Source organism: Pleuronectes platessa, chromosome 11 (genome assembly GCF_947347685.1).
Source record: "Pleuronectes platessa chromosome 11, fPlePla1.1, whole genome shotgun sequence".
Lineage (NCBI taxonomy): Eukaryota > Metazoa > Chordata > Actinopteri > Pleuronectiformes > Pleuronectidae > Pleuronectes > Pleuronectes platessa.
In genome coordinates, this window is record NC_070636.1 from 17,779,104 (window position 1) to 17,792,790 (window position 13,687).

General features: G+C 42.4%; 1 protein-coding gene across 1 annotated transcript in view; it reads right to left on the reverse strand.

Moving 5' to 3' along the window:
- Nucleotides 1–13,687, reverse strand: part of myt1lb (myelin transcription factor 1-like, b) — a 105,739-nt gene that overhangs the window by 35,658 nt on the left and 56,394 nt on the right. Inside the window, exons 5-6 of the mRNA XM_053433767.1 lie at nucleotides 1,974–2,196; nucleotides 1,727–1,898 (exon numbers count right to left, since the gene is read on the reverse strand). Of these exons, the coding sequence (XP_053289742.1) occupies nucleotides 1,727–1,898; nucleotides 1,974–2,196 (395 nt within the window). The remainder of the gene's footprint in view (nucleotides 1–1,726; nucleotides 1,899–1,973; nucleotides 2,197–13,687) is intronic.

Below are 13,687 nucleotides of genomic sequence, written 5' to 3' on the forward strand. Positions count from 1 at the left end.
TGGGCACGTCAGAGTGCAAAGGGGGGTGGGGCAACAAATGGGGCACGAGTTTCTGAAAAGATGGTGTTGTTCTATCATTTTTCAGGAGAGACTTAGTTAAAGTATCTAGATCAAATATGCTTAGGCTTAATCTATCGGAAACTTCTAACGAGTTGAAAATGATTAGTTTGTTTGTATTTGTTCGTTTCTGAAGTGTACAAACAATAATCATGGCTGCAGTTTAGCAAGATCTGTTCCATTTAGGTTCTAGCAAAGATCCTAAAAACACTTAGACAAACGTGTTAAATATTTCATGGGGAAATAAAGAGAGGGAGCAAAGCTGAGTTCTAAGACAGAGTATTAGGGACACAAAGAAAGAAAATAGATCTGAGACTTCAAGTATAAGGTTATTATATTACACCATCAAAGTTGTAATATTAAGAGAAAATTATTAATATGGAGTTATACTTAAGGTTTCAGAAATAATAAAATACTTTAATACTTTTGAACTGAGTTTATTCTGTCGAAAGAACATGACGAACTTGCAGGTTGCAGAACATGCCTCTTTGGTGGAGGAGGAAATGTTAGGTAGTGGTCTCTTGTTAATAAATCTGCGTAATATTCAAAGAGGTTTCGTACTTTCTAAAGAAACAAAAAGATTCGTCATCAGAACTCTGTCGAGCACAGACTCTTCAGATTAAAATCATGACATTTTTCTCAATAAATTACAGCTTTCTACTCAATTACAGCTTTATTCCTGCAATATTACAACCTTATTCTTAAAATCTCAGATTGTCTTTTCCTTTGAAAGATTCTATGTCGCAGATTTCAGCAATTAGATATTTCTTCCTATTCCAATGCAAAACACCGTCTGTGGTTGAACATCAAGTCCAACTGCCACAATTAAAAATACAAAACCAGACATTTGCAAATCTTTTCTATAAAAATATTATTTTTTCATGAAAGAAAATCTTTCATAGGAGCTATTCACCATTTTGGGAAAAATATTTATTTGCTGATTTAGTGTTAAGTTTAAATTAAAATGCAGGGAAAAGGTTAAAACACAATTTGGTTACTACCATTACACAGATATGCCTTTCATTATTATTAAATCAAAATTTACCTTTTACTGTGCAAAGTTATGGTCACGCTAACTAACCATGGTTTATAGTTGGATGATAACTAACTAGATGGCTGTACGTCACAGCCAGCATCCAGTTGGCCTACCTCAGCATTAACCAGCAACTACCAACCCATCTAAAGCTCTTTGATTACTCTTATATCTTGTGTTTGGAAAAACCAAAGTGTAAAAACTATTTTCTGTTTTAAGGGCGGTAACTTGCCAAATCATTTCTTGGCAGTTACCAGGCAACCAGTGGAGAATCCAGGATGCTACTGGGCCCAGCCAAGAAATATTCCAACACATATCCTCCCGATAAAAAGTTATACTGATGTCTGTTGTTACCCAGATTAAACACATGAGATATAACATGTTACTGGTAAGTGGACTTTGTGATGATCGAACGGCTGGTGCTCATATTCTCCATCTTTGCGCTAAGCCTGGCTCCTTGACCCTTAAGTCTACTGCACACACATGTCAGTGGTATTGATCTTGTTGTCGTTCAGTAAGAAAACAAATTAACTATTTTTCTAAAATGTTCAACCGTTTCTTTTGAAATTCCTTAAAAGTAGTTCCAGTGCATTTGACAAAATTGGCTCATGTAGTGTGATGGGAGAGTGTCCTCACCTTGCCCTTGACTCTGCTCTCCTTCTTCCGACTCTCCCCCTTCATAGTCCACTTCCTCTACTGCTTCCTCCTCCTCCTCCTCCTCTTCCTCCTCGGCCTCCTCCACCCGTTCCTCATCGCCCTCCTCCTCCTCTTCTTGCTCCACCTCTACCTCCTCTTCTTCCTCCTCCTCCTCCCCAGCGCCTCTGTCCACCTCCCCCTCTTCGTGCTCCATTTGCTCTACGTTGTAGTCCATGTAGCCCTCCACCTCCTCCTCTTCCTCCTCCTCCACTTCCCCCTCCTCCACCTCTACGGCTCCCTCCTCCTCCTCTTCCTCCCTGTCGTCCATCTCCTCGGTCCCGTCTGTCTCGTAGCATTCCTCCATCGTGGAGTTGTCCATGTCATCTAGGTAGGTGCTCCTCTTGGGGGATGTTTCCAGGGTCTGTCTGTCTAGACTCTTTCTCTTCTTGGCCAGGGGGCAGCCATACACACTGCGGGGGAGAGATAAGAGGGCAGCCATTAGCCTTTAGCCTCACCTGGCCGTCAATGCTCATTTGCACTCAGGTGTCTGTAAAGAGTCGTGGTTAACAAACTACAACAGAGTAGGAATGCAACAAGGAACAAGGGCCTTTTACTGCAGGAAAAGCAATGCCTCTTAAATCTGTCTGCTGGGAAAAATATGGAACTTTGCTCAGCCGACCTTAATTAGACACGTACTCATTAGCTATTGAGCAATTATAATAAAATGCCATGCTCCATTTCTTCTAGAAAACAGTTACAAAGGGATAAAATCTCTTTCTCTGAAGCACCCACAGCTGCAGATTCACTTTACTCCCATATTCATTAATATTTAGGTAACAATTTGTTCTTCGGGCCACGAGGAAAAAAATCTCTGTGCGTGCTCTGCAAACACTCAGCGCCGCGGACTGATATGCCCTTGCTGTGACGCGAGCCGAACGCAGCACAACACTAGTGTGTGTCGGGGACTGACTGTAAGAAGGGAGGACCTGTAGCCTGAGTAATTGAATCTTGCCACAGCACCTCAGGTTTTTAATGTATTCTCCGGCTCCCCGAGGCAAGTTGGGGGGGCAGATCCTAATCTGATAATCTGATAATCTGTGTATTCGCTCAGGCTGTTGATCACAGGGACTTAATCCATTTCACTCATCAAACCTGTGAGAGCCCCCGAGCTGCTACCTGCCCCCCCTCCCTCCTCTTCCATGTGTGCTCAACGTGTGCATGCTGCCGCTGCCACATCAGGGTATCGTCGCTGTGTTCACACGTTTCTGGCACGTTTGAACAAAGGCACCCACACAGTCAGAATTATGATGCGTTCCTCTGACTGTTTTGGCCATCAAATAAACCCCCTGTTGAGGTTCGTGTGTAAAGGAGCTAAACACGCTTTTGGGCATGTTCACTCGGCTGTGAAATATCCCTGGCTCCTATTTTTACAACCTCTTGATGTTTCCATGGCTCCACGCTACTTAGAGTAAGACCTGATGTGAATGAATGGCACAAGACTGCCTGTGAGAGTAAGAAAATGGATGTTGTTATTCAACGTGCGCCGCATTTGTGGTGGAGCAGCGGCTATGGATGAGGCTCAAACGCGGCAGTAATAGGTGCTGATGGAGGACTGAAGTCTTAACCTGCTTTCAGACATGCACTGAACTCCTGATATCTCTGGTCATTCTCCGCAGGGGCTGAGAACACAAATGTTTGAGTGATAGAATCTTTCTCCAGAGTTTCTCCGTGAAGAAAAACTTTGGAGAATGTCCGAATGATCCGACGACCACAGAATGAGATCCTCATTCTCACTGTGAGTGGGTGATGACATTTTCAACACGCAATTGAAGCAAAAAAAAAAAAAAAAAAATATATATATGTAGAAGGAAACTAATATTTAAAAATGAAAAAGTAGTAACATACATGAAGAAGACACCAACAATGATGTCAAGAGAGTTTTTGATGATATGGGGCGATGAGCTGGAAAGGTGATGCCGCAGCAGAATGTATACGTAAGGTCCTGCCTCCGCCTGCTGCACCGCTCCGGAGAGTTTGATAGACCGGTCTGAGCAGAGAATCTTCTGCTGCATTGTTCATGTGTGAGGCAAACTCCTGAGAAAGTCTGCACCTATTACTGTAGACAGTCTCTGGAGTTCGTGTCCGAAATGGCTCTAGAAACCTATTTCAGCTCCCTCTACTTCTACTCTGTTTTTCACGTCAGTCGGTCCCACAGTCCAATATCCTATCTGTCCTCCCCTCTCTCACCCTCTCTCCTTGGTCCAACCCGTCCATCAGTCAGTCAGGGTCCAGTCACCTGGCAGGCTCAATCTCGCCAAGCCCAGGGATTCCTTAATGGTCTGACCCCCTGCAACCAGGGGCCTTATTTCATTAATCTAAGCCCACATGGAAACTCATTCCCTGCCTGACAGCCAGACCTCTCCCCCGGGGCAGTGTGAGGGTCTGCGGGACAGTGAGAGAGGAGGGGTGTGTGTGGTGCGCTGCGGCACTGTGATCAATAATGCTTGTGACCAAACATCTCAAAAGCACATTAAAATGCCACTCATCCTGGGCCCCTCCATTCCGGGGCCCTCTCCAAATAAATCAAGGGCCGGTCCCAGCAGGTTAGCGGCTGCCAAGGCAGGCGGGCTGGCAGCAGAGGAGGATAGGTGAGTGGGAGGACGGAGGGGGAGGGAGGGGAGGCAGGGAGGGAGAGAGGGGAAAGTGGTGTGGGAAAGTCAGATAGTCACAGCCGCTCACCACTCGTCTCCCTCTTCTGTCTTCTCGTCCGGCCTCACCACCTTTATCTTAACAGTAAAGTAGCTCAGGCTGTCGAGCGCAGAGCCGCAGCAGAGCTCGGCGGCTGACAGGTATTAATGCGACTGCGCCTGAATCACTCGGAAAAAACGGCCGTTGAATTGCTGTAATTGCTCTGCAACATCAGCTAATGGACAGCAAATAATAAACACTTGGCCGTGTATTTCTTTTTTTCATTGTGACTTCAATAAAGACAAGAGCACTTTAATATTTCGGGTCAGGACTGTACAAACAAAGAGGTCTTTAGATGGCAGAGAGTGAGTGTGTTTTAAAAAACTTCACTCCGCTTAAAGTTCCACCTACGATGCCACCGATATTTGGCTCCCTTTTACAAAGAGCCTGCCTTTTTATAAAGCGGAGAATCTTATGTAAATGACTTGTAATCACACTCGCGTTAAGAGGCGTTGAATACACAATAACTCTGGTCTCAGGTGTCCTCCCGTCCCTGAGCTGTCAGGCTGCTGTGACACTGCGCGTGAGTTTGCCCCGGTGATGACTAAGACTCAGGAAGCCTCCGCGGCTCCGCCATCCCACGTGTTTTCTGGCTCTGTCGCCGTGTGACCTTGGCTGCAGCGTTCGTCATCGCAGGCGCTGCATCCCACTCACTGCACTTGGCAATTAAAATTCGAGAAACAATTAGGTGGCGTTTAAAATGAGAAAAAAAAGATGAGAAATTGTGCAGGATTCATGCAGAGAGAAAAGGACGGAGATGAGAAAAACTACTGTAGGTTTTAGTGATTCGCGGATTTCAATCGCACTTGTGGACTCGCGGTTGATCCGCGGGTCGAGTAGGTGGGGTCGTGGAAATTAAGTCCAAATTAATAGTGGATGGGTTTGGGTGAGTGAAATATATCAATTGGAAAAGTCATCAATCGACAATGTGCTTTCTTTTTGGAAGACAATCTTGTGGATTCCTGCAACAAGCGCTGCGAGCGAGCGCTCATTCTGAGCGGTGCATCATGAGACGAGGCCGAGTCGCCTAAATCCCGGCACAGTGGAAGTTATTTGATTTATTGAATGTTCATGCTGGTGCAGGTCTCTTAATCAGAGAATAAAATTCCTTCGGATGGGTAATGGGTGGATGAGTCAGGCGTAAGTGCGGATAAGGATGACGTCAGAGCCGATCGGTGCATCTCTAGTAAGTTTCTCTTTGTGGGAAGAATCACAAAATCTTGGAAATGTGAAAGTGAAGGCCCCGTTTCTGGAGCTTTAATGTGAGGCGGGAGAGCAGAGCTGCAGGAGAGGGAGAGCTCCTGTTCGGCTAATTTTGGGCGACAGTTGAGCGACTGCTGGAATGCGACAGCGTTGCACGGCGCCTTTATTAGCAGTCATATTAGCGGATGTTCTCAGCAGGGGCAAAAGCTTTAGCCAGTCATTAGCATCACACGCTATTTGTCTCCCTGACACAGGGATGAGGCTGCCGGTGCCTCTCCCTCTGCCTCCTCTCACCGCCGATCTCTTTCTCTCGACTCCTCTCGCTCTCCCTCTCTCATCATCTCCTGCTGTCACCCCACATTCTCACCTCATATTTCTCCCTCATGGTTCTCACTCATCATAACCTCACCTGCTCCTCTTCCCACCACACCCCCCCCCCCCCCACTCCTTCGTCTATATACCTTGGAGTGTACATTGCCGCACTTCTCCCACACCAATTTATTCTTTCAACCTACTTCCCCCTATTTCATATCGCTCCTTCTCCCCCTCTCTCTCTCATACACACAACCCCAGCTTCATTGTTGTTTCTTCCCGCTTTTTCTCTTCCACCAGAGCGTGAGTGGAGATGCACCACCTCTGGCTGTGCCCCCGATCCAGCAGAAGGATCTATAGACACGTGTGGCAGAGCCCCGTCTCCATGGTGATACCCTGCAGAAATCCATGAGGGATTCGCCATCCTCACAGCCAGACAGTGAGGAAAAATGAAAGAGAGAGAGGAAGACAGACAAGGAGAGAAAATGAGAGGTGGTGGTGGTGGGGGGGGTGGCTATAGGAGGGAGACAGATGGCGTCTATGGTTATTGTGCATGTTTGCATGTGTTTATATACTTGTTTTTTGGCCCAACAAAATTGGGAAATGTATAGGAGAGGATTTACAAAGAGGATCAGAAATGTGTGTGTGTGTGTGCGTGTGCGTGTGCGTGTGTGTGTGCCTGTGTGTGTGTGTGTGTGTGTGTGTGTGTGTGTGTGTGTGTGTGTGTGTGAGATAGAGCAGAGAGGATCATTTCAGAGCTGTCAGGCTTCTCCTGCTAGCAGGGGAGAACAAAAGACAGTGTCTTGGTGCAGGAGGCTCAGCGCATGGCAGACGCTGCAATTTGGGGCGTTTTCTTGCGGCTCAGGCTCCAGCTCGCATATCAGCCGCCACTGCTCTCACACACACGCACAGACACAGAAGAATGGCTGTCAGTTAATCGGTGTTGAAATAATCCTCAGTAAAACTTAAAATGATGCTTGTGTGCGAATGTTTATGCCCAGAACCTAAATGTCCACTTGGACTTACACTGAAGTCTCAACGATTAAAGTCAGATCTCCCGGTGCTTGGTTACATATTTGAACAAAAGCACTGACAATCCAACTTCTACGTTCCTTTGACAATGCGGCGGTTGGTTTGTTTCAGACCGTGCAGAGCAGCGGAGAAGTAGCCGAGAGGCATCGGAATCCAACAGACATGCTGTTCAGCTCACTGGTTCAGTAAGCCAGTTGTAGCCCATTGGCTGCTCCAGCTCTAATGTTTGGTAGCCGGGAGCCAACAAACCCCGTCTCAACTTTAGTCATATACACTCTGCCCCTTGCATCGCCTTGACTCTTGCCGTTAACTCTTGCACTTGTTTTATCCGTGCCACTGCCACCGCCTCATACCCTACAGTCTGTGTAGTCTCCTCTTTATCCCGAGCCCAGCGTGAGCCTCAGAGCTCACACTGAGATGCAGGGCCGTGGCTGGCAACCACTCTACTGGGCACAGTAACATCTTCCTACATTTCATCCTCTCTCCCTGAGCCCATTCGAGGCCTCAGCTGCTCCCTTATAAAACCATATCTGCCAAGGACAGAACATCAGGCTCCCTCATGGATATTTGATGTGCCTAATAGTGTCTCTATCAAGGAGATGGAATATAATTGGTGGAGAATCTTAGATGAAGCTGAGGGCATGAGAGATAGACACATGGAAGAACTGCTCAGATAGTGAGATATTTAATTGTTTCCTTTTGCAAAACACTTGATTGGGACCTTGATTTGATGGGTCAATACAGCTCAACAATTATTCAGGATTTAAAAATCCTGTTTTCTTTCTGAATATTAATTTTGATCGTCAGCCATATTTTAAGGATCCAAGGTAGACTTACCACAAGCTATATGATAGTGAAACGATGTTATATTCTCTTGTACAAACCACAAGTCAGCATTAAATATGTTTTATTTACGATGTCAAGGAGAAGCACTACACTACCCATAATCCTCAGGTGACATGATAGGCATAGCTCACTGTTTTAATGAAAGTGTTTCTAACAAAGATGAGGAAAAGTGTTGGGTGAAAACACTTGGGTGATGGGTGAAAATCCCTACAACAAGGTTAAATTATAGAGAAGTCATTGGAAAGGGATAAATTGCAATGGTTTATGGGATGTGTAGTTCTTTCACTCTTTAAATGATTATGTCCACAGTCTTGTACCATTACCTTTTTACTATTTTACAATACTTTTTTGCGCAGAATCAAATGCTCGATGGTCAAGATTCATCTCATAAATGGTCGGCCTGGTTCCACACTTGAAACTCTTTATATGAGGATTTTCTGACAGTCAATGGAGAAAATGAATTGGAAATTTACTCCAAGATCCAGAGCCGTTCTTACTGTTATGCTTTATTAAACTTAAGGATGCTTTTTTAAGCATTTGTTGCCTCCAGCTCCTCAAATGTGAAGATTTTTCTTGTCTAACATAACAGTAAATTAAATATCTTTGGGATTTGCTCTGTTCAAAGACCACACACCCATTTGCAGATGTCATTTATCACAATGTTGTACAAGAAACAGATCTCATCAGCTGTTTGACCAGAACTCCAACTGTGTACTCCAACTCAACTGAAACACAACTGAACAATGTCTCCTCCTCGTGACACGGCTTCCTGAACCTGAAGAGCGGATGTTGTACCAAACACCAAACTCCATTTACAATTCTGTACACTTTAAAAGATTTCCTGATGTTTATCGGAGATGAAGGCAGATTTTTGATAATTACAAAGTATTTTTAACTGATCTTAAAGTAATGGGAATGGGTAGGGGTTACCATTGTACCCATTAGAAATTAGTGTAAATTCTAAATTATTTTAAAGATAAAATAGTTGCATAGTTTGTTTAATCGATTGATTGAAAAAAGTGTCTTCCCTAATTTATCGTGGTTTAATCTTTGATTTCCACAAAATTTAACAGCTTTTGAAAGCATTCCCTAATCATAATCATAATAATAATAATAATAAACTTTTCAGTTTTCAAAACAATGATAAAAGCATTTGAAAAACAGCTGAAATTTCAATAAATAATTTATCAAAAGAAGCAACATAAAAGAAACAAAGACATAAAATGGAACAATACCATATAATTAAAATAACCAAATAAATTAGGGGTTACAAAATGTCATGGTTTAAGATATTGGTGATACAAGGTGACTTGAAAAATAACAGTAAATTCAGACCACAAGCGCAGTTAACACAAATAAAAAATTGATTGTAGATTGTAAAAGAGGATTAGGACTCAGCGAGTCTGACTTTGCCATGACAGAAAAGACCTACAGTTGCAATCAGAAATATTCAACCCCCCAAAGATTTTAAGGATTTATCAATTAAAGTTGACAGAATCTTGCTCTTTGAGCAAGATTCTTTGAGCAAGATTCTGCTTCGGATGACTTCTTTATGAGTTGAGTGATAAAGAAAATCAACACGGAAAATGCATGATGTAGTATTTGTGTGTAGCAGTATATTTTGTTAAGATAGCCATGTCACAATTATTCAACCCCTATATAATATTGTTGTTTTTAAAGCTGTCTGACAGTTTTTTTGTCCTAAAGTTGAGTTGAAACATTATTAAGCATTTGGGAACTCTATACTGATCCTTCATTTGCTTCAGCTGTGATGCATATATAAACCCTACCCATGAAGGTATTCAAGGTGAGTTGCAATCATGGGAAAGACAAAGGAGCTTCCACAAAAGCTGAGAGAGGGGATTATTTCATCACACCTGAAAGGCCTTGGGTAGAAGAAGAGTTCCCCCAAAAATTATATTCCAAGAGACACAATTGGGAACATTATAAGGAAGTTTAAAACTGATGGAGCAGCTTCAAACCTGCCTGGCCGTGGAAGAAAGACCAACATTTCATCAAGGACCCTCAGCAACTTAGTCAGAACAACTCAGATAAACCCCTGTGTGACTGCAAGACACCTACAGGATGACCTGATGAAGGCTGGTACAAGTGCGTCAGTGGCAACTATAAGACGTGCACTGAATAAAAAAGGACTTCATGGCCAACTTCAAGACACACTCAGCTCTTGACCACAAGGAACATCAAAAGTCGACTAGAATATGCCAGGAGGAATTTGGATAAGACTACTGAGTTTTGGGTGACAGTTCTAAGGACTGATGAAACCAAACTGGAACTGTTTGGACGTATGGACCAGCGGTATGTCTGGCGTGTGAAAGGCCAGGGTTAGGACCAGAAGAATACCATCCCCACAGTCCAGCATGGAGGTTGGTCAAAGATGATGTTGGCCTTTTTTTCTGCGGCAGGAACTAGCAATCTTTATTGTGTACATGGCATCATGGATTCACAGAAATACCAGGCCTTTTTAAAGAGGAATGTGATGCCTTCTGTTGACAAATTAAACCTTGGTGATCATTGGACTTTCCAGCAAGACAATGATCCAAAGCAAAACCTCCAAGTCCACCAAAGCTTGGTTGAGAAAAATATCCTGGAACGTCCTGGAGTGGCATTCACAGTCACCAGATTCAAATTTGATTGAAAATCTTTGGTGGGATTTAAAGAAGGCAGTTGCAGCATGGAAGCCATCAAACATCACTGATCTAGAGGCTTTTGCACTTGAAAAATGGGCAAAGATTCCAATCGAGAGGTGTAAGAAGCTTGTCCGCACTTACCGAAAACATTTTTTAGAAGTTATAAAAGCTAGAGGATGCGCCACAAAGTACTTGAAGCTGGGGGGTTGAATAATACTTAACATCCACATGTGTCCACTTCTGTTGACGAAATAACTAAAATACGCATCAATAAATATCTTTTATTGTTTGATGAGTTTTTTTTGTCATTTATTGTCATTATCTGTCATCCACATCACTATAATGTCTATTGAGGTTAGGGGGTTGAATATTTCTGATTGCAACTGTAGTCAACCTTGGTTATCGGTCTTTTTTGTGGACTGGCTATTATATAATCTGAATTTATATAATCTAACAACACAAAGGTTTAGTGTGTGAAACTATTAGGTATTTGGGTCTTCAGACTCGTGGGAACATTGAGTTCAGGGATTTTGAGTCAGACCTGGCAGAATATTGACATGTGTGTCACACAAGATATTTTGCATAATTTCCGAGTGGAGGTCCTGAGCGGGGGAGCTCATCGGACAGCACATTCTGAGGGTGTAATGTGGCTATCTGTCATCCTGCAGCTAAATTCACTCCTGGATTAGCCAAGTAAGGAGTCTCTCTCTCCCTCTCTCTCTACCAGCGTAATGACTCCAATCAATCACCCGAACTCCAAGACACACACACAGACACATAGACAGAGGCCAGCTAGTTAGCTGCTAGCCCGGCAGCCATTTTGGAAAAGGAATCCCTTCCTCTAGCTTGTCAATTTGTCTCTGTAAACCACAGTGGAGGCTGTCGCAGGAGTGGGTTATTTGGATGAGCTGATAGAATTGATTTGCTGTGAATGAATCGAAAAAAAAAACAAGGTAGTTTAATTAAACTGGCGGCACAAATACGAATGATACTTTATTTTAGTCATTGCATTTGATACTGAATAATATCAGGTGCATCAAGTCACTCACTATAGAATATATAATTTACATGTGGCACTAAACTATGAATGCAAAGATTGATTATTGATATATGCAGATCCTTTCAAAATATTAGAACATTTTTGAAAAATGCCCATTATAATTTCTAAAAGCCCAAGGTTATGTATTCAAACTAAGACTTTTCATTTTCTTAATGACTGCTCCCCAAAAGTGAAGCCAAAGTGTCATGATCGCCACCCGGTGGCCAGCTGCATTATAGGTCATAAACCCAACACTCTGTTAGTAAAGACATGGACCAAACAAAAAAATCTAAGTAAATTTCCCACTTTTTATTCTCAAAGATGCTTTCTGTCATTTAAGGTAGTTCTTACATGCTGATGCTTTTAATCAGTCATTTGATGATATAGAAACCGGGTCAAACGTCACGATTGATCGGTGGGACTGCTAGACTGCGGTTCAATCTCCCGATCACAACTACACAGACTCTGGCTCCAAATGCACAAGATGGCTATGTTCATATCAGGGATATTTTGGTTTCATTTCTGGATGGTGGGAGAAAGTGGAAATGTGACGTCCATCTTTACAGTCTGTTCTTCAAACTGCTTGTTTTGTCTGATCAAGATTCCTCAACTTATGAAAATTAGCCTAATTTGGCAATTGAAAATAGTAGCTGATAGAACCGGAGCTCAGTTTGCCTAGATAAAGAAACCTTTCCTTTCTTTAGGGAAAGTATGTGAAATCTGATAAATGTCATTATATGATGTCACTTGAGTCGAGTTTGTCTGTAGCTGAAGACTTGATGTTTGAAAGTGAGTTAAATCCGTGTGGAGTTGGAAAGACGTGAACACATCAGACCTCTGTAGCCTGCTCCTCGTCTCTGCTAGAGGTTATAGAGGCTTGAGGCTACAATAGCCACTACTAGCATAACACACCCAAACCTCTGACCCAGCTGTCAGTGGTCAACTTGGATCATGGGTAATGTAGGCAACCAGGTTTTGACAGGGAGGAAAAATGCATACAAATCTCCACTCAGTCTGTTATGAATAAAATAGTTTTCTGCTGCAGAATTTTAAGTGCAATGTGGATTCAACAGAGACCTTGTAATCCATCAACAAAAAGTAAAAAAATGTTTTGTTATTGGTTACGTTATTTTAATAGTGAGGTCTGGAACTCACTCTATAAAGTGCCTTGTTGTAATTTAGTGAAATACAAATACAATTGGATTAATTATCTACATCCAAAAGCAGCAATGATATGATCTTTGCACACCAACTCCGTATTTTTCTTCAAGAGTTGTGTTCGATTTAAAAAATAAATCCAACTCACGTTGTGTCAATCATGCTAACACATTGACTCAGAAACCGGGTGCGTTATTTGGGTTTTCGGAACCGGTTCGATTTGCTGCATTTTTCGTAGCATCGCAAAAGCCTTCCAGAGACTTGTCTGATCCAACTGGACCACTGACATCTTGCAATAGACTTGGAAGGAATTTGACTCATTTAGGAACTCCTTGACGATTTCTCAGGACTGGAGAAATGTATTTTCTCTTTTTTGAAGCACTGAGGTGAGCCCAAAATCATCCTCACTGCGTTACTCCATTTTATCTCGAATATTTTTTCTGAGTGATTGTTCAGAACGAATAGAATACTAAAACAATTTGACTAATTGTGCAAGGTTTCTGTGCTTGACGATTTTATTCAACGTTATGTGAAAAATACGGACTTGGTGTGCGATGACTTTAACTCCCTAACATACAGCTTTAATAGTGACCACACCTGATTCAAAACATATCACTCAGTAACACGAGTGAAATGCTACTAACTGCCACTGAATCGACAAACCTTTGTATTCTGAACTAGTTTTGGAAATATTTGTGGTAAAAAACATAAAAGGCACAATTAACACCTTTATTAGTAACTTGGATAAAAAATACATAACCCATTGCTTTTGAATATTAAGGTGTGTTTATAAACTCTATATTCATGACCAATTTACTTATTTTTTTTTAAGATTGTTCTACAGGAACATGTGAAGACACATAAAGCTGGAGAAGGTGGAACATCACGCTGCACTATTGTACCGTTAGTATTGGTCTTTTCATGAGATTAATTGACATAATAACGCTAAAATTTATAAAAAAAACATCAACCTTT